At 43.1% G+C, this 24165-nt stretch overlaps 1 protein-coding gene across 1 annotated transcript; it reads left to right on the top strand.

Moving 5' to 3' along the window:
* Nucleotides 1–22759, top strand: scd (stearoyl-CoA desaturase (delta-9-desaturase)). The gene is made up of 5 exons (XM_020519556.2): nucleotides 1–441; nucleotides 1008–1138; nucleotides 5074–5279; nucleotides 9483–9715; nucleotides 14471–22759. The coding sequence occupies exons 1-5, from the start codon at nucleotides 225–227 to the stop codon at nucleotides 14668–14670; spliced, it is 987 nt and encodes a 328-aa protein (XP_020375145.2). The 5' UTR covers nucleotides 1–224; the 3' UTR covers nucleotides 14671–22759.
* The last annotated feature ends 1406 nt before the right edge of the window (nucleotides 22760–24165 follow it).

Raw genomic sequence — 24165 nt, 5'->3', positions numbered from 1 at the left:
AAATTAGGAGCCAGCTGCTTTATTGATCATCTGCTTTCTTTTTTACCCACCCCCCTTCATCTCCCCTCCCCCTCCTCCAAACCGACACTGACTTTCTTCACCGGCAACAGCCAGAGAGCATTGCAGCAAACCAACGTGGAGGAGGTGGGAAAAAAAGAGAAGGGAAATAAATCTCGGGATCTGCAGCTTGCTTCCTTCCTTCCATCCTCCCTTCTCTCTGCAACATGAGCAGCGCCAGCGCCGAGCCTGCGACCTCGCCGGAGTTCGTGGACGACCGGCCGGTGGATGATTCCTTCGACACCACCTACAGGGAGAAGCAAGGAGCCAAGCCGGCTATGAAGCTGGTGTGGCGGAACATCATCCTGATGGGGGCTCTGCATCTCGCTGCTCTCTACTCCTTCGTTCTGGTGCCTTTCGCGAAACCGCTAACCTGGCTATGGGGTATGACTACCTACCTCTCCAATTAATAACTTGCATTTTTAAAGAAAAACCCAAATGCAATTATATTTAAGGGTAGTTGGCTGAAAAGAAAATAAGCGCAATCTATCCATATTTTAAATCTATTGCTAAATGCAATGTATTAATTGCAACTTCATTTTTTTCAACAAATAAATGCAACTGCATTTTTTTTTAACCATTCAGATCAATGTCAGCTCTGGTTTGAAAGAAATGCGTTAGAATGCAGCGATAACTCTTCATATTGAATATGGTGGCGTGGAAATGAACCTGGTTAAAACAGCTGGATTTAATTGGACCTGTGTCTTGATTTCTGAATGGCGCACGTTTTCTGTATTTTTGCTGCGTATTTTCGAGTCTCTCAACGTGCCTTTTGTTTTCTCTCTCTCTCTCTCTCTCTTCCTCCCCCCCCCCCCCCCCAACACCCTCTTTTAAAAGGGGTGGGAATGGGCTGCAGGCACAAAATGGATGTTTGTGCCAGACCTTGGACGGCTGTGTTGTAGTCTGTGTGTTTTAAAAAATGACTCTGTCTGTTTTATTCCTTTTTACAGCCGCCTCTTGCTTTTTGTTCAGTGCCCTTGGGGTGACAGCGGGTGCTCACCGATTATGGAGTCACCGGTCTTACACAGCAACCACGCCGCTCAGGGCGTTCCTGGCCGTTGCAAACTCAATGGCTTTCCAGGTAAAGATAAAACCGTAAGGGGGTGAAAGAAAGAGTCTTGTGGAGGCGGGGGACGGATCAATCTGCAGGTTCCCAGGATCGGGGGGGGGATGGTTGTTAGAGTATGTTAATGCCCTTTTTTAAAAAAAATTGGAAGGGGCAAACGGGCTGTGGTATGTGTCTGCCTCAGAATTTGTCTTCCCTGTCCCTCCCAGTTGTTTTTCCTGTAGTGTAATCTCAGTGAAAGGGGAGTGATATTTACAACAGTATTTGATTCCCAAATTTGTGTCTGCTGTTTAGTAGTCATTTCCAACCCATTTGAAGAAAGTATTAAGTGATAGCTAACTGCCTTCCAGTGTATACATTCAAAGATACATGCAGACTCTTATTCATTGTATTCTATAAATCTGACTTCTGCACCAATACCAGCAATAGTTTGTTACTCCATAGTAACACCTTGACTTTCAAGGAAAGCTCCCCATTGTTTCCAAACTCCTCTACGCTCTTAACCTCCCTATAAATTTTGACAAACCTGTTGGCCCTTAGTGACACTCTAATCCTGACCTTTTGTACTCTGCTGTATGTGGTCACGCCATCCAGAACCCAATGCTCTGTAATTACCTCCCTTTGGTTGGAGTTGCTTCTTTTAAAACACCCCTCTGTCTCTTCAGAAGCTTCTGGTCACCTTTTTAAAATATCTCATCTCATTATTTGGATTTTGCTTCCATGAGATAGTTTTACAGTGTGCAAAGAGGACTTTCAGTCCCTATGTCTGCACTGGTCATTAAGGACCTGTCTGACACTTAGCCCTGAGTGTTGTATACTATGGCATTTCAAGTGATCGTCTAAATATTCTTAAATGTTGTGATGGTTCTCACCTCTATCGCACTTTTCAGGCAGTGGTTTCCAGGTAGCCACTACCCTCTGGGTGAAAACTATTCTTCCCTAAATCCTCTGTAAACCATCTGCTCTTTACTTTAAATCTATGCCCCCCAAAGCCCCTGCTAGGCTCTTGATTTCCCCCAACTAAAGGGAAGCATTTGTTCTTCTCTGTGCCCCATATCCCTTTGTACACAGTGCCTTGGGACATTATGCTGCCTTTAAAAGGTGCTATGTGACTGCAAGTTGTCCTCCGTGAACACGGTGTTAAGGTGCTTGTGAGGCTTAGTGGCAGAGTTGACATGTGGATACCCCAACCAAGTGCACATTTCTCTTAACTGGGCCCAGCATTCTTTGAGTGCAGGTCTTTATCTGGTCCACAGCAAGGTTTCTAAAATGGCTAAGGCAATATTAATTTGACATCCTGTATGGTTATTAGCAGGGTACATGTGGACCCTCCTACCCAACAGTTCTCTCAAAACAAGCCCTGTCTGAGACCACTATTTGACATATACTGAGTATATAAAACAGCATATCTCAAGTCTGCAATGTGTGCATAAAGAAATCTACAGATGTTTTCAGTCTGGAAGAGGTCTGTCCCACGTAACTTGGCCAAGTTCTTGACTGACCATTGCGGCATCTGCTCTAATCTTGTGTTTCAGGTTCTCAGCATGGTGCAGCATGCCCAGTTCTAGATCAGTTTCCCTGAAAAATATACAAAAGATCGTGTATTGCCTGTAAAACCTGTACATGGTGTACTATAACAGGACATGCTGTACAGTTGTCTGGGATCATGTATTCAAATTATAGGATACCTCCATCTTGTACAATACCCTGTACTGTTCTGTATAACAGATTACAAATTACTATAATCCTGTAATAAAAGGTATAGTGTATGCAGTATCCTTGCATGGAAAGACGGTGTCTTCTAAGTTTATGTAAATATATTAAATGTGTAGCTGTATACAGCTAGTAAATACAATAGTATGCCATAGACATAACATTGTTTTTATTTATAAAAACATCTTGTATTAGAAAAAGGGGCAATGTTATGTCTGGCATACTGTTGCATTTACCAAATTGAACCTACAGGAAGAGTAGTGGATAGGAACACTGGATAGATGTATCCTGTGCTCACTGTCAACTCCTACTTAATTGAGTCTGTGGTTTTGACAAACTAGTGGATTTGAATGTGCATAGAAAACTAAAGCTGGTATAAAGTGACAGTTAGCTCCCACAGGCTGTGGAGGTGGAAAATGGAACAAATCACAGTTCCTGATTCAGAATTCTCTTGAGGTTAACATGCAGGTTCAGCTAGCAGTTAGGAAGGCAAATACGTTAGCATTCGTTTCAAGAGGGCTAGAATACAACAGAAATGTATTGCTGAGATTGTATAAGGCTATGGTCAGGCTGCATTTGGAATATTGGACCTGATCTTTAAGAAAGGATGTGCTGGCTTTGGATGGTTCAGAAGAGGTTCATGAGAATGATCCTTGGGATGAAGGGCTTGTCTTATGAAGAGCAGTTGAGGATTTTGATCTGTACTTGGAGTTTAGAAGGGTGGGGAATCTCATTGAAATTTGCAGAAAACTGAGAGGCTTGGATAGAATGGAAGTAGAGAAGATGTTTCCAAGATTCGGAGAGACTCGAACCCAAGGGTGCAGCCTCAGTGAAGGCACACTTCTTTAGAACTGAGATGAGGAATTTCTTCAGCCAGCGAGTGGAGAATCTGTGGAACCCACTGCAACAGAAGGTTATGGCAGCCAAGTCATTGTATTTAAGACAGTAATGGATCAAAGATTACAGGGACAAGGCAGCCGAATGGGTTTGAGAAACATGTCGGCCATGTTTAAACAGCAAAGCAGATTCGATGGGCCAACTGACCTAATTCTGCTCCTGTATCTTGTGGTTCACCCAAGATTAAAGTTGAAGCAGGTTGTTGGTACAGACTGTTGCCAACCCCATGAAGTGTATACCTTGCTGGCATTGATCTCCAGGGCAGCATAGAGCGCCTGATGCTGTCTATTCAATATTGAACCTCAGGACTGTGCCCTGTCGTGTTGGGAGCCATGTGTGTCCATTAGTCAGTGTAAATCTTGAATCACTGACATTAACACATCCGTGTGAGCTGCTTCAAGAGTTAGTCTCCAGTCAGATGAGGGTGTTATTTAAAATGAACAGTGGCCCACAAAATTTAAACAGGGAATTGCAAATTTAAAAATAACAAGAACTATTGGTGCTGAAAATTTTAAACAATAACAGAAATAGTTAGAGAAACTTGGCAGGTTTGGCAGCATCTTAAGAACTCTGTTCAGAAGAAGGGTCACTGGACTCTCAACGTTAACTTTGTTCTTCTTTCTCTGCAGTTGCTACTAAAACTGCCGAGTTTCTCAAGCAACTTGTTTTTATTCCAGAAAAATAAATGTGTGAATGGAGTTGGTCTGTGTGCACAGAGATAGTTTGACCTCCTCGCCTATACCTGACCCTGATGTGCTTCACAACCTCATTGTCCCCTACCCCACCAGAGTATCATTCGGATTAGCCTGCAGATTTCTAAATGCCTCTGCCTCAGATGTCAAATTAAATCCAGTGTGCACTTGGAGCATGGTTGGAGACTGCCCAAAGTCTGTCTGAGACTGTGGCCCTTCTGCCCGGCTGCCTTGGTTTATGCTCAGTCCCTGGAACTGGAAGAGTGCGTTTCTAAACAATCTGCATTTATTACAGTGCTTTTACCCCACAGTTAGTGTGCTGCCTTGATAGCAAGGCTGAGATCAACCAACTTTTAAACAAAAGTGTTATGGGGAAAAGGCAGGAAAGTGGAGTTGAGGGTTATTATGTCAGCCATGATCCCATTGAATGGTGGAGCAGACTCTGGCCAAATGGCCTACTTCACTTGTATCTAATGGTCTTTCATGCTGTTATCCCCTTCCAGCTTATATGGGTCAGGAAGAAAGATCCACTGGACGTGGGAATGGTGGATGGTGCAATAGGAATAGGGAGGGGTGGAGCTAGGAGACTGCCCAACCCCCAAGACTGCAATTATTGACTCTTTGTAACGCTGTCTCTTCCTTTTGTAGAATCATATTTATGAATGGGCTCGGGACCATAGAGTACATCACAAATTCTCCGAAACAGACGCTGACCCTCACAACGCCACGCGTGGCTTTTTCTTCTCGCATGTCGGCTGGCTGATGGTCCGGAAGCATCCAGATGTGATCGAGAAGGGGAGTAAGCTGGACCTCAGTGACCTGAAGGCAGACCCTGTTGTCATGTTTCAGAAAAAGTTAGTACTTTTGCCTGTTAGCATGTTAGGACACTGGGATCTTCTGGACATTGAATTTGGTCAGGTTCAGACAGGTTCCAAGTGAGTGCCAGCCTACATTTGCTCGTACCTGAGGTAGACAGCATGCAAAATATTGGTGATTGTGGGACTAGTGATTAAATCCCACTGACTCAAAAGAAGCATAGTGGTTAAATGTTAATCAGAGTCCCATACTTCTTGGATTAAGTTGAAGGGCTGAATATCCATAAACTTTGTCCAAGACTGGATAACTGACCTTTGAGTCAGCCATAAGGGCATTGTAGGTCAACCCACAGGTGGACTGCGACAGTTCAAGAAACAGCTCACCATCACCTTCTCAAGGGCTTCTAGGGGCGGCAATAAATGCTGGCCAGCAATGAATTTTTTTTTAAAAAGTTGACCTTAGCCAGGGAATTGTTCACCCCCATATCTCAACTGGAGGGAGGGTGTTTCCTAATAGTGATTACTACTCAGTGACTGCTACTGGAAGGAAATGCATGTAACTCAATCATAAGTACGTGTCTTAGAACCATAGAAATGATACAGCAAAGAAGGGGGCTGTTCAGCCCGCTGTGTCTTGGACATTCAGATGCCCTTTTTGTAATCCCATCTTCCTGGACACAGCCCATAGCCCTGCAGCTTACAGCACTTAAGGTGCGGGTCCAGGTACTTCATAAAGATTTAGGGTTTTTGCTGCTGCCACCACCAACTCAAGCAGTGAATTCCAGACACCCACCAACCCGTGTGTTTTTTTTTTTTTAAAGTTTGTTTTTCCTCGCATTTCTCATTCTTCTACCACCTAGCTTGAATCTGTGTCCCTTTCTTTTGAACTCTCTGCTAAAAGAAACCGGTTCCTCCTGTCTATCTCTCTACCCCTCTCAATTTTGTATACCTCAATCATATCAATCGGTGATCAGTTAACCGTTGGCCTGAAGAATGTCAGTTTGCATATAAAGAATTGGTAAGGTGGATGCTGGATTTACTCAAGTGTACACCTTCCCGAGAGAGAGAGAACCTGTATTCATGTAGTGCCTTTCTAGTGATGTACTACAGCCTTTGCGACCAATGCATTTCTTCTGAAGTGTGGACACCTATTATGCAAGGAATGAGCTTAATTGTGAAAATAAGCTCCCATGAGCCGTCACTTAATTTTTCTTTGTGATTGTTTGCCGAGGGATGTGTGTGTGATGCAACCATAGACGGGGGTGTGCGTGGGGAGTGGTGGGAGAGGAGAGTGTGTAGGAGAAGGAAACATTAATGTCCACCCTTTGCTGTCAGCTTTTTGACTATTCTGGGGTGCTTTGAGACAATTTGTTTGCATTCTTCACTATTGACAATTGGAATAATTAAAATATTTAAATCCAGTTTTGGGGGCACTTTGTATGAAAAAGCAATCTCCCATTTTAAGTGGGAGATGAGGTGAAATGTTTTCTGAAGTTCCATTACTTTGTAGAAGATTTCCTCAAATATGTAAAGCTTGTGGAATACTTTTGAGATAGGGTTGGTGGATTCTTGATAGATAAGTCACCCGTCATAAAGTATAGGCAGGAAAGTGGGATTGAGCCCACTCCAGATTTGCCATGATCAGAAATGGTGAAAGACTGGAGAAGCTGAGTGTTTGTATGTTGATGTTTTGAGAATGGGGAGATGGTGGTATATCATTGGACGAGTAATATATACGTTCATATTCCATAATGGTGCTATTGGAGTTTGGATTCAGTTTCTTAAAAAAAAACTCTGGAATGTCAAGCTGGTGACTGTGACAACAATCATTTGTCATTAAAAATCGATCTGGTTCACTACTGCCCATAAGGGCAGGAAATCTGTCTTCTGCTCCATACCCACCTTGATGTGATTGGTCAAGTCAGAGGGCACTTAAAAGTCAAATAAGTCACTTGGTTCAAGGGCAATTAAAGATGAGCAACAAATGCTGGTCTTTCCAGTGATGCCCATCTTCCATGGAAGAATAGAGAACAGCACTATTCTAGCTGATTAAACATAGCAGCCCAGAATGTGACTCTAGTCAAATGCCCTTGGGTCAAGTCTAATCTAGACAGGATACAAAATAAAGCTTCCTCCTGTGCAGGCCAGTCAAACATTCCTCGGTTGGGTATGGAATTTAAATAAAGCATCATTATCTCATTAACTGCTTTCTGGTTTGTTTATGGCACATTCACTAACTGGGAGCATTCCTGCATCCTGTACCTATTCCCAATGGCTGTCAGATGAGAATGGAGTTGGAGGCAATGCTTAATACATGTCTTTGGAGTCTGCACACATACACCTCTGATTTGATCCCAGCTTCAACCTGATTTGCTTCAAATGTTTAGCTCCATTGTAGCAGTGAGGAATCTCCTAACGAAAATGGCTTTGTGTGATTTGTAGTATTCCAGTCAAGCTTGTAGTCTCTGGGTGAAATGTCCACACTCCAAAGGTTTATGGGATTGTGCCTATGGTAATGTACCCTGGCTCAGTCATGTCAAAGGAGATAACTTTAATCGCATTAATTTGAGTTGGATTTAAACTGTCATCAGCATGGAAGAGAATCTTGTACCAATGGTACACCTATCAGGAATAATCCCTTGCCCTGAAGATGAACATTGCATCTCTGTGGCTTAGAGTGATCCCTGCTCTTCCAGATTGTGCACAGTATCTACACTCAAGTGGTGCTCTGCTATTAAAAGGTGCAATTAGCTGTTTAAGTTAAGGGGTTCAAAGTAGCACATTCAATGCTGCAGAGGTGCCCCTGATTAGTCCTGCTGCTGGACCTGACTGACTTGGTGTTTTCAAGGACATGGAAGAGGAGAAACAATTTAACCATCTGGTGAAATAGGGTGTAGCGGAGTTAAAAATTGATGTGTTGGAGTGAGTGCTATTTTCTTCACTGCTCTTTAGACCTACTTCCCAGCAGTTTTTGTCCCAAGGTGGTCCAAGTGCCTAACTTGAGCCTCAGGAATTAATTACACCTCTGGGGTCAATAAATCATGTTCCTAGTTTTTAGAAATTAGCAAAGGCTGTGATTCACTCCTGTCACTGTGTGAGATGAACATTGAAACGGGTATGGAGCAGAGCTTTGCCTCTGGGTTTTGTGATGTGAACTCCGGTAGCTGCTCCCCTGGATATGTCAGCTGGTCTAGGCCTCAGCTGGCCTCTTTTCCCCTAGCCTAGGTCAGGCAGTTATGCCAACCACCTTGGTGCCTGTGTAAAGGAGGCTAGCCTATTCTAGAGATCCTCCCACCGCCATCCTGCCCATCTTCCTTCCCTTTTTTGGGCTGCTTCTGCTTTTTCCTGTCCGGTGTTCCTAAGCAAGCTTGTGATCTTGGAACCTGGCTTTGTATGGATGCTTCAGCTTCCCTTCTCACTTTCAACTAGATCCCATGGACAGCGAAGTGGTACCAATCAGGTAATCTGCTTTGAGCACTTAATCCAGAGATTAAAAGTATTAAGCCAGAACTACTGCTCTTCTTTCAAGAAATGCCCAGGGAATATTGACATTTGCCTTCAGGCAGTCAGGATCTCTGTTTAGTGTTTTTCTGTTTGCATCAGCATCTCAAAGTGTAGCACTCCTTTTAGGTGTCCAGTTATAGGCTTGAGTTGTTGCAATGGGACTTGAACCTAAAGCTGAACTGATTCAGAAGTGAGAGCGCTACCCATTGACCCACCGGAACTTCTAGCATGAGATTAGAGTCTGTGATTGGAGAGAGATGATAGGAGACCTCTGGGCTTCCCGCACTTTGCTCAGAGAGGTGGGAAGAACTGGGAATTATGAAGCGGGTTAATGCGAGTTGAAGTGTTGGAAAACAGAATGGTAGGGAATCTTTGGAATGCAGAATTGAAATGCAGTGGAATCCACTTCAAGGGTTCGTGCTTAAGATGGGAATTGTCAATGTTCAAGGCTAAATTGGGTAATGGATACAAAGGAATTTGGAAACCAGCATGGGGAAAATGTGATTGGGGTTGTTTACCCACATAGGAATGGATGTTGCCATTGACTTGGTGTGCCGAATGGCCTTTCCTTATCATAAGATCTCGGTGATTTGGCTGAATGGGCAGGGGTCAACTTTGACTGTGGAGAAGTCTGGTCATACCCCACAGCTATGGCACTGCCAGCTGATAATTGACTTAGATCTATTAACCTACTTTACCTTTTCTTTGTAACCAGTGGCCCTTCCCCTTTTCTTTCAGATATTATAAGCCCTCCGTGGTGCTAATGTGCTTCTTCATCCCCACGGTGGTTCCTTGGTATTTCTGGGGCGAATCGCTCTGGAACGCATACTTCGTTGCTGCCATCCTGCGGTACACGTTGGTGTTGAATGCCACTTGGCTGGTAAACAGCGCAGCCCACATGTTCGGGAACCGGCCCTATGACCGATGGATTAACCCCCGCGAGAATCGATTTGTTGCGTTCGGTGCAATCGGTGAGCATCTTGATTTTAAGCCTGGCGTTGTGTTGACTATCTCTTTGAAGGTAACTGATCATATTCGGTCAGCTGTGGCTTGGTGGCACCCTCCCTTCCCACATTTTGGAGGTTGAGAGCTCAAGTCCTCCTTCGAAGACTTGGGCGCAATCATCTAGGCCAGCCCTTCAGTGAAGTACAATGCCACTATCGGAGGTGCCAACTGTTGAATTAGATATTTAAACTGAGACTCTACCTACCCTTTCAGATGGATACTTAAAATCCCACGATACTGTTTGAGAAAGAATGAGATTTTTTTTTTGGTGACCCAGTTCAGATTGCTGCTGTCACCCTCTCAAGGTCCCAATCAGTGTCACTGGGCTAGTAATCCAGAGGCCCAGGCAAATGCTCTTCAAACTCCACTACAGAAGTTGGTGTAATTTATTATACAATTTATAAAGCCAGTTGTGGCAATGATGACCATGAAATTGTGCTCGATTGTTGCATCTGGCTTGCTTCTTTTTAGGGAGCTAAATTGTTCGCCAATCTGACTTGCATGTGATTCCCAGATCCACAGCAATATGATTGACTCTTATGAAATGCCCAGCAAGCCACACAGACAGTTCAAGGGCACTGAATGTCCTTTCGGGAAGGAAACTGCCATCCTTACCTGGTCTGGCCTACGTATGACTCCAGAACCACAGTAATGTGGTTGACTCTGAACTGCCCTCTGGGCAATTAGGAATAGGAAATAAATGCTGCCCATCCAGCGATGCCCTCATCCCGTGAATGAATTTTTAAAATAAAAGCTGAGCAACAAATGTTGGCCTTGCCAGTGATGCCCCATATTCCATGAAAGAATAAAAACTGTCACAGCCCATACTTATCCCTTGATCAGCATCACGTGATAGACTACTTTGCTGTTATTCACAACGGTTTTTGGGAGCTTGCTGTGTGTAAATTGCCTGCTGAGTTTCCTACATGGCTCATCTTTCAAAAGACTCCTGATTGATCATATGGTGCTTTTGGGTTGTCAGGTGGCTGTGAAAGGTACTTTATAACTGCAAGTCTGTCTTCTGTTTCTATAATATATCTGTTTTGTTTTGAGAATGCAGTGCCAAAGTTTCCAGATTAGTGGAGGCTTCTTCAGCTCTGAACAGAGTGCATTTGCATTCATGCTGAAATTCAGCCATCATATTCCAACAATGCCCCCTCATTGCCAGTCCACCAAAAACCTATATTTATCTGGCATCTTTAACAAAGCAAATCCCAAGGTACCTCTCGGTGTTGATGTCTATCTGACAACATATGTGCAATCTGTGGGGAGAAGGTGGTTAGAGTTAGGTCTTTGAAATTCCTTCCACTTTGTGATATTCAGAACTTGGGGCCCAGGCACTGAAGATGAAGAAAATGGGCTGTGAGTAAAGAGGCCAGAATCAGAAGGATCCAGAGATTTAAGGTTGGAAGAGATGACAGAGGGGTGAGTGAAGCCTTGGAGGGATTTGAAAGCGAAAATGAGTGCTTTAAAATCTAAGTGGTAGGCTTGGCAGCCATTGTAGGTCAGTGAGCATAGGGTTGACAGACTTGATGCGTGTTCCATTATGGTTAGCAGTTTGAATGAGTTGACAATACGCAGAAGAAAGCATTGCAACAGTGAGCCAACTGTGCATTGATTCCGACAGGCAGGCTGCCTTTCCCTAGGCCTCTGCAGTGCCTGCTTCATCAGCAATGCCTGACAAGACAGGCAGCTGATTCCACGTTGTCCTTCACTCTGTGTGGTCAAGGTAAAAAGTTCCTCATCTTTGATTAATGCTGAAAAAGCTGTGATTATTGGAATTCCAAAAAAAAATGTAAAACGTTCAGCAGCCCCTGTTGAGAGGGAGGTGTGAGCTGATATTTCAGAACTAACCAGAAGTGGTCAACTTGAAATGTCACTTTATTTCCTCTCTCTCACCAGACCTGCTGCTGTGGGTTTCCAGAATTTTTGTTTTCTTTTGGACTCGTGATGTTAATGAAAGTTAACTTATCCGAGACTGTTCAAATCTTGCTGCCACCTGCTTTGAACAGGGACCAGGGAAAAGCTACTCAGACTTCATGACCCAATAATCAAAGCTACTCAAAATACAGGGAGAAAATGGAATGTGAGACAACCATTTTGTTGTTCAACCTCCATTCCCCAGTCTATGTATCTTCTCTAAAGCTTTCTTCTCCACCTGTCGCAATTCCCCATGGAAAGTTCAAAGTAAATATTCCCTTTGTCCCTGAAGCAACCCAGCAAATTTCCAGAACATTAATGTTGTTGCATCTTGGCTTTTTTTCTTCCCCTGACTTTGGCTTTTGTTACTTGAAGGAACTAATATTTCCCCAACACCTGCCTAATCTGAGCTGTTGTTCCTGACCATGGGGTAGAAGATACAATCTGCTTTTATTGCTTGGAACAAATACAGAAAATGCTGGGGAAACTCAGTAGGTCTGGAAGCATTTATGGAGAGAGAAACAGTAAACATTTCGAGTCTTTTTTTTTTTTGCTTTTATATGATGTGATTATTTAATTAGGTTTTCCTCTTTAATTGGGTGCTCCAGCCTGTGGGCTATGGCTGCCCTTCTCTCCTTCCCTGGCCGCCACCTCCCTCTCCCCCTGCCCCATCTTATTAAAAAATCATTTGCATATACATCACACCCTTGGGGTATAGTATGTTTGACTACATTTAAGGTGCTTCACAGAAGTATAATTTGACTGAGTCCTGTTGAGATATTGGGCCAGAAAATCAAAAGCTTAGTAATAGCTGTCAGTTTTAAAGACTTTTTTGTTTGACAGGCAGAGATGGGGTAATTGGAGAGAATTCAGAGCCTGGGGCCTAGTTGGCCCATGGATAGGCCACCAATGGTTACTATTAAAGCTGGGAGTGCAGAAGAGACCAGAATTGGAAGATTATAGGACTTGGTTCATTCATCAAACATTAAGTGTCAAATAATGTCAAGTCATTGGCCTTGTCAGTAGGGAACATAATCCTTCACACAGTTAATAGCCCAGTTAAAATATCTGAATTAGGGAATTATTAACCATGGGCCCATTGACCATGAATTTGAAATGAATTGTACTGAAGGTTAGGCCAGCACTGAGCCATTTCATCTTGTTTACCCTTCAGTTAGCTGAATCTCGTTTATTCTAAAGCCAAGCTTTAGATTTGTTAACCAAGACACAACTGACAGGATTTTACACTGTATGAGCAGTGAGGGAGATATTGCCTGAATCTATGCAAAATGGAATTCCCTGATGAGTACCAATAATCATGCTGTGGAGTTGCCCCAAGCAACTTTACCAAGCTCATGTCTACACACAAGTTGCTCATGTTTTTCAGGGATCCTGGGGGGCCACCTCGCAAAATACTTCCTCCAATTAAGAGCAGCAGGTTGGCAACTTGACCTAAGATCTCTTAGTGTGAGAACCTCTTTGATTAAGCACTGTTCATTGGCCATTCAATGTTTGAAGGTTAAATTTAACTTTCCCAGTCACTGCATTTTTTTTTTCTCTCTTTTTACGGAAGGAACTTTCTGCAAACAAGGTCTGTCCTCCAGTTCAGATTTGGTTACGAGGTGGTACTGGGGGAGGGCTACACCATCTGAGGTGCCATCTTTCAGATGAGCAGTCAAACTCTACCCCTCTTGACTGGATGCGAAAGATTCAATGGTGTGATGAAGTCCAGCAAGGGAGGTTGTCCTGACCAATAACTTTATCCCTCAAAACACCAACATTAAAGTGGGTTATCTGCTTGTTATCACATTAATTTGTGTAAAGTTACAGCCACAGTTTCTACATTATAATAGACTGGAATTCACAATGTAGTTGCTTCACTGTGAAGCATTTTGAGATGTCACGAAGATGTGACTGCTGCCATAGAAATCCAGTTCTGAGGAAGGGTCACCAGACCTGAAACGTTAACTCTGATTTCCCTTCACGGATGCTGCCAGACCTGCTGAGTTTTTCCAGCAACTTCTGTTTTTGTTGCTGTAGAAATCAAAGTTTTGTTCTTAATCTTGTCAGTTACATCTCATCTTGAGACTTCTCCTGAGAAACCAATTGAGCCAGTGGATTAGTGAATAAACAAAGTGGCACAGAGTTGACCCAACCTTAAATTCTTGAGCGGTGCTAAGTGAAGGCAAAGCTTTCTCCTCTTTACAACAGCTTTGGATTTGTACAGAATTTGCTCCTTGTAAGATGAGACATTTCTTGGGAGAGTCGTTTGTTCAGTTTGACACTGAACCCAACAGATGTTAGGGCATGTGACCAAAAGACCCTGTCACCAGATGGATTTTACAGGTTATCTTTTAAGTGTGAACTTCTGGAGCCATGCAAAATAATGGCGCAATGGAAGCCAGGAATGCATAGCAGGCCAGAACAGGGGCGAAGATCTCAAAAAGGGTTATAGGGACTGTAAAAGGCTAGTAATATGGTAAAGCAAGGCCATGCAGAATTTGTAATCGAGGAGTAGAAATTTAAAATGGAGCAGTTGCCAGTGTAGGTCAGTGAGTACAGGGCTGATGGGTGAATGAGGGCTGGAACAAATCAGGGTGTGGCACCACAGGATCAGATTAACTCAAGTCTATGCGAAGTGGAAGATTGAAGTGATGACAGTGTGTGCTGGAATAATCAAGCAACCAAGCTGATTCGGAGATATTGAAGAGCAGCTGTTTTTTTTTTTGTTTTAATGTAAATGATGTCATTCATTTGTTTCTGGACTGGTTTATTTTCTCTTTCCTCATGTCTTGCCACAGGTGAAGGGTTCCACAACTACCACCACACGTTCCCGTACGACTACTCAACCAGTGAGTACGGCTGGCGAGGGAACATCACCACCTGCTTCATCGATGCAGTGTGTTGGCTTGGACTGGCCAGTAACTGTAAGAAGGTATCCAAGGAGGCCATCTTGGCTCGCAGGAGGAGAACTGGTGATGGTAGCATCAGGAGTGGCTGATCGCGTTTGAGTGAGCAGACTGAGTCACTGATGCCCCCTTCTCCCCCCACCCATGCCAAAGACACCAGTGGTCATGAAGGCGGTTGTCAGCAGCCAAACAATTTTGTTTTAAGGTGGAATCTCTTTCTCTCTCTTCCTCTCTGTAGTTAATCTCACTTTGTTGTGTCCCAGTTTAAACTGATAAAAGACTGAGAATAGCAGAACAAGCTTTTTAATCCTAATCCTAATCCTAGAGCTTCATTGACACTAGATATGGTTCATTCTGCACTTTTGACTTAACATCTTGCTGAATGGTATTCTTTGGGGCCACATGACATCAGCCCTTTTTTTTTCTCTTTTTTTTAAAAACCAGTTTGTGTTAAGAGTCCATGGAGTATGCACTTGTTTCAAAGTCCCATTCCTCCTCTAAGATTCTTTACACAGGTAAAGATTCCACCTTAAAACAATTGTCTTCACTGTCGCCTCAGCCACATGGAAGAGAAATACAACGAAAACAGTCTTGGCAGAGGGTCGTGCTTTTGCAGATATTTGGCGCTTAATGCCATACCTGATATGCAGAAATGATTAGATAAAGATGGTGTGGCCACTCAAATTCTGGCTATTTGAATTTGTTTTTTGTTTCCTTTTTGTTTTTTTGTTTGGAGGAAAGGGTCAATTGATGCCTTGCCATGCACCCCTGCCTGTCTCGCATTTCAAATACAAGGTTGGGCACGATAGTTGCACAGTATACTGTATGCCCATTGCCTTCAATACACTAATAAGCTGATGGATTTTAGGTTTGCCACTGTAAACCATGCGTCCCGGGACGCCAGCCTTTTTAGTGCCAGCAGCCAGGGCAACCCCATGAGAGCTCTGCTCCTCCTCAAACAAACCACAGCCTCAATCCATTCCAAATGCTGACCAGTAGCATTCTGTGCTCTTTTCCATCCGGATGGAAAAAAGCAAAGGCCCAGAGATTAATCGATCAGTTTATGTTATTGCTTCCCTCATCCCATTCCTACTCTCCCCTGTAATCTCTCGCTAACACCAGAAACCACCTTTCTTTAAAACAGCTGAACATCAGAGCTCCCTTTATCTCTTTGAAAGGGGGTGAGGAGGTGAGTGGTGGCATTAACCATTGGCACACATTGTGCCTCTTCAGACTCTTTACTGACTGACCTTTTTTTAAAAAAAAAACCAACGTTAGTGAACACGTGACTATACCTACACCAAACAAGATCCTTGTTTCTAACATTTCAATGGTCTGTCCATCATTTCCACTGGGTTGCTTATGGAATTTTCTGGAATTGGCATTTTGATGGTTGGGACTGTCCCATATGAAGCTTGCGTTGAGAGACTTTTTTGAAAATTTTCAATCTTGTTTGTGTTTGGTGTACGGTGTGATCCATTTGTTGTATTGTTGTGACTAAATGTTTGTTGTGCTTCAATAATCATGCAAATTTCATAGTAATATAATTAAAACATATAAGAGAAAATTGTATTAAATTGTCACCATCAAGATTATCTTGTACATCAAGAACTGGTTCAGCTTGTCCAAAAACAAAAAGGAATTCTCAGAACATCTGAACTGAGACTCTAGGAACAAAACCAAATGAGTTAATGGCACCCCCACCCCACCCCCCCCAAATTGACTCTTGCTTTACCCCTGCCACCAGCTTCCTTCTTCCTCTTTCTTCTCTCCATCCCCACCCCCTCCAACTCACCTGAACACAGCTAGTGAACTTGGCTTGGTTAAAATAAACCACACCCCTTGAACAGTTTAGTGATCTCAAATAACCAGTTAATGCCAGCACTTAATCGGAAGCAAGTTTTACATTCAGAACCTGCTGGGATCTTTTTCCTCATGGGGAGGGGTAATGTAAAGAGAGAGAACCTTCAGCCCCTTATTCCCCTTCCTGCTGTTGTACAGCCTTTTAACAAACCTTGGTTTGAGTTCTGACTCCTTCAGCCTCCATTAACTGCCAGGGTTAATGTTGTAGAGAAACTGACTTAAGGGCTGTCAGCCCTGTACAAGAATAGCTAAAGCCTATATGGCTTCACTGACATTAGATTTCAAAATTAATGAGAGGAGGTTGGAAGTTAAAAATTCCAGTAGATTATGCACCAGTTTGTAGCAGTGCTTAAATAGGCACCACTATGCTGCCACCAATTTCTTATTTCAAGAAATGTTTTATTGCTTTCGCACTTGCTCGTGCGTGCACACGGTGTTTGTCGCTCGTGCTCTCTTGTGCTCTGTCTGTCTCTCTGTCCTCTACCAATGCTCGATAGAACAAATCATGTTGGTGACAGGTTGGCAGGTTTCTCTCTTGGCTAACTGCAGAATGCATTTTAATTGCAAAGAGAATTGTCCCCACTTTATAGAGGTCTCGCTTTTTAATCTTAGGAAAACACTGTTTACAAACACTGATATGAAACTGGTCAGCTATGCTCTTGTACAGATCCACGGTGTATCTATAGTATCGTCCCTTGCCAATTTTAACGGGCTAAAAATAAATTTAACTTTGTTTTCCCCTGTCATCTTGCTGCTGCTAATGCCTAGACTTCTAGGTTGGGTTGTATGGATGCAGAGAATAGGAGTGTGGTGTTAGTCCACTAATAAACTGTGGTCTGACCGAACGTTGCGCAGGAATTGGGAGTGGAGGCAATGCAGCAAAAGGAGTTTAATCTGTGGTGCTGTATGCAAGATGGGGGTTTGAACATACCTGTCCGCTTGAGTGAAACAAACTTGGATCATTGCACTGGACTTAATTCTTGTGGCAAGTTGTTGTTGTTGTTGTTGGGCAATCCTGTGGGCTTTGATTTCATATGAGCCCTTTTTTGTTCTTTCTCGTCTAAAACCTGAAAGAGCTTGTAATTCAGTAAGGAAGCAGCAAATTTTGATGACTTGCTGAACTAAATTGTGTGATTAGGATGTAGTTTTTAGACTGCCGTGTCTTGGAACTGTATCTCCTGCCACAGATGCAACAGAGGTAATTGCAACAAGTCTTATTGCCAGACATTCACTTTTACTTCCAAATGTTGCCACTCTTCACAAGTCTTTCTTGCAGCACAGGTCCTCCATCCTTTAAGAAGGAGTTGCTCAAGAATTCCATTGATTCTTGAACTAATCAATGTGATCTGAAAACCTTCATTTTATTTTCTGTTCCACCGAAAGGTTTGGGATATTTTGGGGAACTGCAAGTAGCAGGAATTTTTTTTTAATGATACTTTGAAAAGCAGTGTTACAAATCCTTTCAACTGACTGAAAGGCAAGAATTGCCACTTTGAGAACTCTTTCTTTCGGGCCTAGCTTCTATGCTGCCCAATGCCTTACAGGTGGCAGTGATGGTAGAGGTGCCCCAGGGCAGGAGCTGTGCCACCAGAACTCTTGGACGAGGTGGTAGACAGAATCAGGGTGAGGCTTTGGCAAGTTTACTAGAGAAGTGTGAAGGGGCTTGGGAGTGTCCGCATTTCCCTCAAGAAAGCGAAGGCTGCCGATGGCCAGTTAGGCCAAATTCAACAAAGTGGGGTTGAAGAAGCTGGTCCTGTCCTTGTGGAACAGTCAGCAACACTTCAGGGCTCTGTGATCTGATTACTGCTGCTCGAGACAATTCTGATCCTTATGGCACACCAGCATTAGGACAGCAGAAGGAGTTGGTTTATTTTCTGTGCTAGTTCTGACCATATCCTGCAAACTGTCTGAAAATTATGCTGTTTGTTATTAAATTGCAATTCGTCAGCTGAGAATCTGAAGGGGTGTGTGCTGTGAGGTAGACCTCTCCTTGATTTTTAGGAGCAGTGCAGACACAGGTTGTTATCCCTAACTAGTCCATGTAAGTTGCTTCCTACATCTTGTCCCACTGATGTAGTCTTCCTTCTATTCCTTTCTTCCTTGTGGGCTGCTTTAAATGCAGAAATAGAAACACCTTTGTTTTTCCTCCTGATTGTGTTTAGTTCCATTTACAATGGTACTGTATTGCACAGGCATGTAGTCTCTCCATCCAGCCACTGGCCCATTCTTTTCATAATGATGGGAATTTTGCATGCTGTTTTTAGTGTTTTGTAACAACGTATCCTATAGCTCAACCTGGCTTACAGAAATTGAAGAAATGGAGGTGTATTTTGTTAAAAGGATTATGAAGGCCTTTTTGTTCCTAGAGTGTGAATGTTACTTGCCAGCTAAGTATTTATTACCCTTTCATTACATACCCTTGCTGTAGGTAGTTCCAGCATTTTGACCCAGAAGGAATGGTGTTAGATTTCCAAGTCAGAATGGTGTGTGGCCTGGAGGAAACTTGGAGGTGGTGGTGTTCCCATGTATTTGGTGCACCTGTCCTTCTAGATGGTGGTAGTCCATGGGTTTGGGAGGTTTGTTGTCTTAGAGAAGCGTAGTTTGTTGCTGCAGTGTAGATGGTACACATTGCCACAATGCATCAATGGTGAGGGGTGAATGTTGAAAGTGGGTGTGGTGCCTGCCTGTCCAGGACTGCTTTTTGTCCTGGACAGCCTTAAGCTGCTTGAATGACTGCCTGAAAAAAAGAGTGCCGCTCCAGCAGTGTGGAGTATTGCACCAGACTCCTGACTAGTGCCTTTGCAGACAGTGGGCAGGCTTTAGAGAGCCAGAACAAATAAGGTCATACAGCATGGTAACAGACCCTTCGGTCCAACTGTCCATGCCAACCATAATTCCCAAACTAAACTAGTCCTATCTGCCTGCGCATGGCCCATATCCCTCCAAACATTTCTTGTGCCCAGATCCATCATTTCTGGAAGCTCGTTCCACACCCAAACCACAGTTGTTTTTTTTTTTAAATTGCCCCTCATGTCTTTTTTTAAAAAAAATCTTTTTCCCTTCTCCTTAAAATATGCCATAAGTCTTAAAATCCCCCACCTAGGGAAAAGACACCTGCCATTCATCTTGTCTGTAATCCCCTCAAGACCTTGAACCCCCTAAGGTGACCCTGTAACCTCTTGCACTCCAGTGGAGGAAAGAAAAAGTCCCAGCCTCCTTTTATAACTCAAACCTTCTGTTCCCAGCAGCATCCTGGTAAGCTTATTTTGAACCCTCTCCAGCTCAATATCTAGCCTATAACAGGGTGACCAGAACTGGACACAGGACTCTAACGTCCTGTACAACTTCAACATGATGTGCCAATTCCAATGCTTAAAGGTCTGAGCAATGAATGAGTGTGCTAAACGCCTCTTTAACCACCCTGTCAACATGTGATGCAAACTTCAAAAAATTATGTACCTGAACTCCTAGGAATCTCTGTTCTACACCACTACCCAAGGCCCTACTTTGATTGTACAAGTCCTGCCCCTGTTTATTTTACCAAAATGCATTTATCTAAATTAAACTCCATCTGCTGCTGTTCAGTCCAATGACCCAATTGATCAAGATCTCTTTGTAATCTTAGATACCTTTCTTCATTGTCCACTATACTGCCAATTTTGATGTCCTCTGCAAACTTACTAACCGTGCCTTCTATATTCTCATCTAAATGTTTTATAAAATGACAAAAGTGGATCCAGCACTGTTCCCTGTGGCACACTGCTGGTAACAAGCCTCCAGCCTGAAAAACAACCCTCAACATCTGTCTCCTGCTGTTAATCCAATTTTGTATCCAATTGGCAAGCTCACCCTGAATCCCATGTGATCTAACTTTACTAATTAGTCTACTATGCAAAACCTTGTCAAAGGCTTTACTAAAGTCCAAGTAAATAATGTCTACTGTTCTGTCCTCATCAACCTTCTTGGTTACTTCCTCAAAAAAAACTCCAATCAAGTTTGAGACACACTATTTCCCTCACACAAAACCATGTTGACTATCCCTACTCACTTGCATCTCCAAATGCAAATAAATCCTATCTATCAGAATCACCAACAACTTACCCCAAACTCTCAGGGCTACAGTTCCCAGGCTTCTCCTTTACATCCCTCCTTAAACAAAGGCACAACATTAGCCACTCGTCAGTCATCTGGCACCTCACCTGTAGTTACAGATGATACAAATATTTCTGCAAGGGGCCCTGCAATTCCCTAACTTCCCACAACATCCTGGGATACACTAGATCAGATCCTGGAGATATAACCACCATTTATATTTTTAAGGCCTCCAGCACTTCCTCTTCTGTAATGTGAACTGTTTTCAAAACATCAATATTTGAGTTCTCTAGCCTCCACTTCTTTTTCCATTGTAAAAGCTGATGCAAAATATTTAATACTGCTCCCATCTCCTCAGGGGCCCAACTCTGTGTAGTTTCGCTCTTGCTCTTAACGTACTTGTAGAATCTCTTTATTTTGGATTAGCCTTGGCAGATAAAGTTAAGGATATCTGATATTTCCTCTTTGCCTTTCTGATCTCCCTCCTTAAGAATGCCCCTATACTCTTACTGCTTGAGATTAATTTGAACCCAGTTGTCTATATGATTTTTTTTTTTTGATTCTTGACTAGAACCTGTACCTTCTTTTATTTATCCATTGTTCCCTAATACTATCAGCCTTGCCTTTTCACTCTAATAGTATCATAATAATTCAACTCCTTTATCACACTTGAAAAGCCTTTCACTTATCAGATGTCCCTTTACCTGCAAACAGTCTACTCCAATCAATTTTTGAAAGTTCACGTCTCATTGTTCTAAATTTGCCTCACTCCAGTTTTTTAAAAAAAAAAACTTACCTTTTATGGAAGGCTTATCCTTTTCTATAATTAACATAAAGCAAACAGAATTATGATCACTAGACCCAAAGTGTTTCCCTACTATCACTTCACTTGCCTTGTCTTATTACCCAAGAGGTGATCAAGCTTTGCTCCTCCTGTAGTAGGAACGTTTTGCATATTGATAAAGAAAATTTTCTTGAACACACATTTGACAAATTCTTCACTATCTAACCCTTTGACCAGGAATACCAAGGTATTAATGTTTGGAAAATTAAAATCACCTTATTACAATCTTATTCTTACATATGTAAGGATAATGTTTAAAAAATGCATAACTTGACTAGAGGAGATGGTACATGGTACTGGGAAAAAGTCCTGAATATTTTGAGGATGTTCCCCCATTTTGCCAATCTGTTGTTTCACCTCAGACATTGTGCTCAGAATAAAAACACTAAAATCAAAATCTGTACTGTAGTGTAGGAGCAGTTTAGATGGAAACCCGAGAATAACAGATCACAAGCCTCTACTGGCATTTGGGTGGCCCCTCCTTGCATTGTGTGTGGCAGTGTTCCCATGACATACTGGGGGTACATGCTCAGTTACCCAACACTTTATTTGACTGTTGTGATATCTGTAGCTGGTGTTCCCTTCTCAAATATCCCTAAATTTCACTTTGTGCCCTTGGCTGAGGACATGGCCTGCTCTGTCCTCCCCATGCCCTGGGATTTGGTGTACTGGCACTTAGCCTGGGCCACTTGTGTGAAGAGAAGGGCAAAAGCCCATGAGCACGAAGGGGCTGGCACAGTGGCTGTAGCTGGGCTGGCATGCAGAGCAGGTAGAATTTTTGGTGTAACGTCTTTGGATAACATAAGGGAGAGAGGAATGGAAGAATGTGTTTGTGGTGTGAGGTGAATTGTGGGGGGCATCACAAGGGGTTCTGTTCTGTACTGCGACACAGGGGAGATTTGGTTCTAGAGAGGTTGATTTGAGCAGACTGTTGGAAAGAGGGCATTACATACAGCCAATGCCATCCTGCCTTGTTTTAGTGTCCAATTACATGTGAACTCTCATGCATGCCTTGTTGCAGCGTGACCACCTAGTTCTGTGGAGGGGCTCACAGTTCCAAATGCAGCAACAAAAAGCTTCAAGATCCATTTTAAACTGAGAATCTCATTAATATAATGCAAGTTTTAAAAGTCCAATACACAGTCCAACTAGCTGAAGCCTTTCATGTACATGAGCTTGACTCTGGGGTGGAAGACCCATTGAACTGGTGACCATTTCTCCACTTTTACAGACTGTTCTAATAATTGCATCCAATGCTTTGGTGTGTTGGGATCGCGATTGAAATTGGGTCAAAAATCATGCTATTTGCCCTCTTCTAACTGGTTTTTGCCATTTTTGTGTGTAATATGAACAGAAAATAAAATTATACAGAGGGAAAAATACAATGGAGTCTGTGTATTTATTGCTTTCTCCAGCTCAAAGCACCACCTTGCTAGCTGCTGGTTTCTTATGGAACTTCCTCACATTTCAAATCTGGGTGTTGGGGCGATGGAAAGGTTCATCAGTTTGAGCACCAGGGAAGCCCTAAGCTTGGTCTTTCTAAAACTGCCCCATGATTTCAGTGCAGCTCCTGAAAGATGGCAACATTCAAACAATCCCATGTCACATGGAGCACAGGTATCAGCTATGAGTGTGTGGTTAGTACTTTCTCTTGAGGGATCTGCCTCTTGTGGATTTTGGATTTGCTCTAGAGACGTGCATACAAAATCCAGACTGTGGCACTGGCAGAGGTGATGTCTTTTAGATGAGGTGTTGAATCCAGGCTTAAATGCCCTCTTGGGTGTGTGTGGAAGGATTCCTTGGCAGTACTTCAAAGAACAGCAGGAGAGGTTTTTATCCCCCTCGTTGTCCTGGTGAATAACTATTCCTCCAATCAACAGCACTGAAGCAAGTTTATCTACATTTTGGTCTGAGGGGAGGTCCCAGTCTTTAAGGTTCTGTTGTTCCCACATTACTACAGCAGCAAGTGCTCAAGTGGCTGTGAAGTGTTTTGGGTCAGTGTGAAGGATGTTTGTTTTTAAACTGTTTCATCTTTTTAGGGAAAGAACACAGGTGTACAGTTATACCTTGCTGATGTTGCCATTCTCCATACAGCCTGCCTTGTCCCTCTGACAGCAGTACTTGCCAACTTAAGAGCAGGGTTCAGTCACATATACTAAGAGTCAACTAGTAATTCACAGATCAACCAGATAAAGGAAAACTTCACGTGCACAATTTTGAGATTTTTTTTTTTTAAAAATGTCTTGGGTAGCTCAGTGGTTAGCACTGCTGTCTTACAGTGCCAGGGACCCAGGTTTGATTCCAGCTTCAGGTGACTGTGGAGTTTGCATAGTCGCCCCATTTTTGTGTGGGTTTCTGCCAAGTGCTCCAGTTTCCTCCTATAGTCCAAAGATGTCCAGGTTAGGGTGGATTGGCTATGCTAAATTGCCCATAGTGTCCAGGGATGTGTAGGTTAACAGTTAATACAGGAATGTTGGGGGACTCGTCTGGGTGGGATGCTCTGGTGAGTTGACACAGATGTGATGGGTTGAATGGCCTTTATCTGCACTGTAGGGATTCTATGATTCATGTGTTAGGGTGGTGATGGCACACTTTTAAGGGGGCCCTTTTGTGTGCAGTGTCAAAAGTGATAGAAGTAGTAATAGAAGGCAACCATTCAGCCCCTCTAACTATTCCACCCTTCAATGTAATCGTGGTTGACCTCCACCTTAACTCGAGTGACTTACTTTTCCTCCATATCCCCCTAATATCTTCACGTAGCACAGTTACGTCACCCGTGGCTCCAAAG

The sequence above is a fragment of the Rhincodon typus genome, chromosome 34 (genome assembly GCF_021869965.1).
Source record: "Rhincodon typus isolate 14 chromosome 34, sRhiTyp1.1, whole genome shotgun sequence".
NCBI lineage: Eukaryota > Metazoa > Chordata > Chondrichthyes > Orectolobiformes > Rhincodontidae > Rhincodon > Rhincodon typus.
This window is presented reverse-complemented; position numbering and strand designations above follow the sequence as displayed.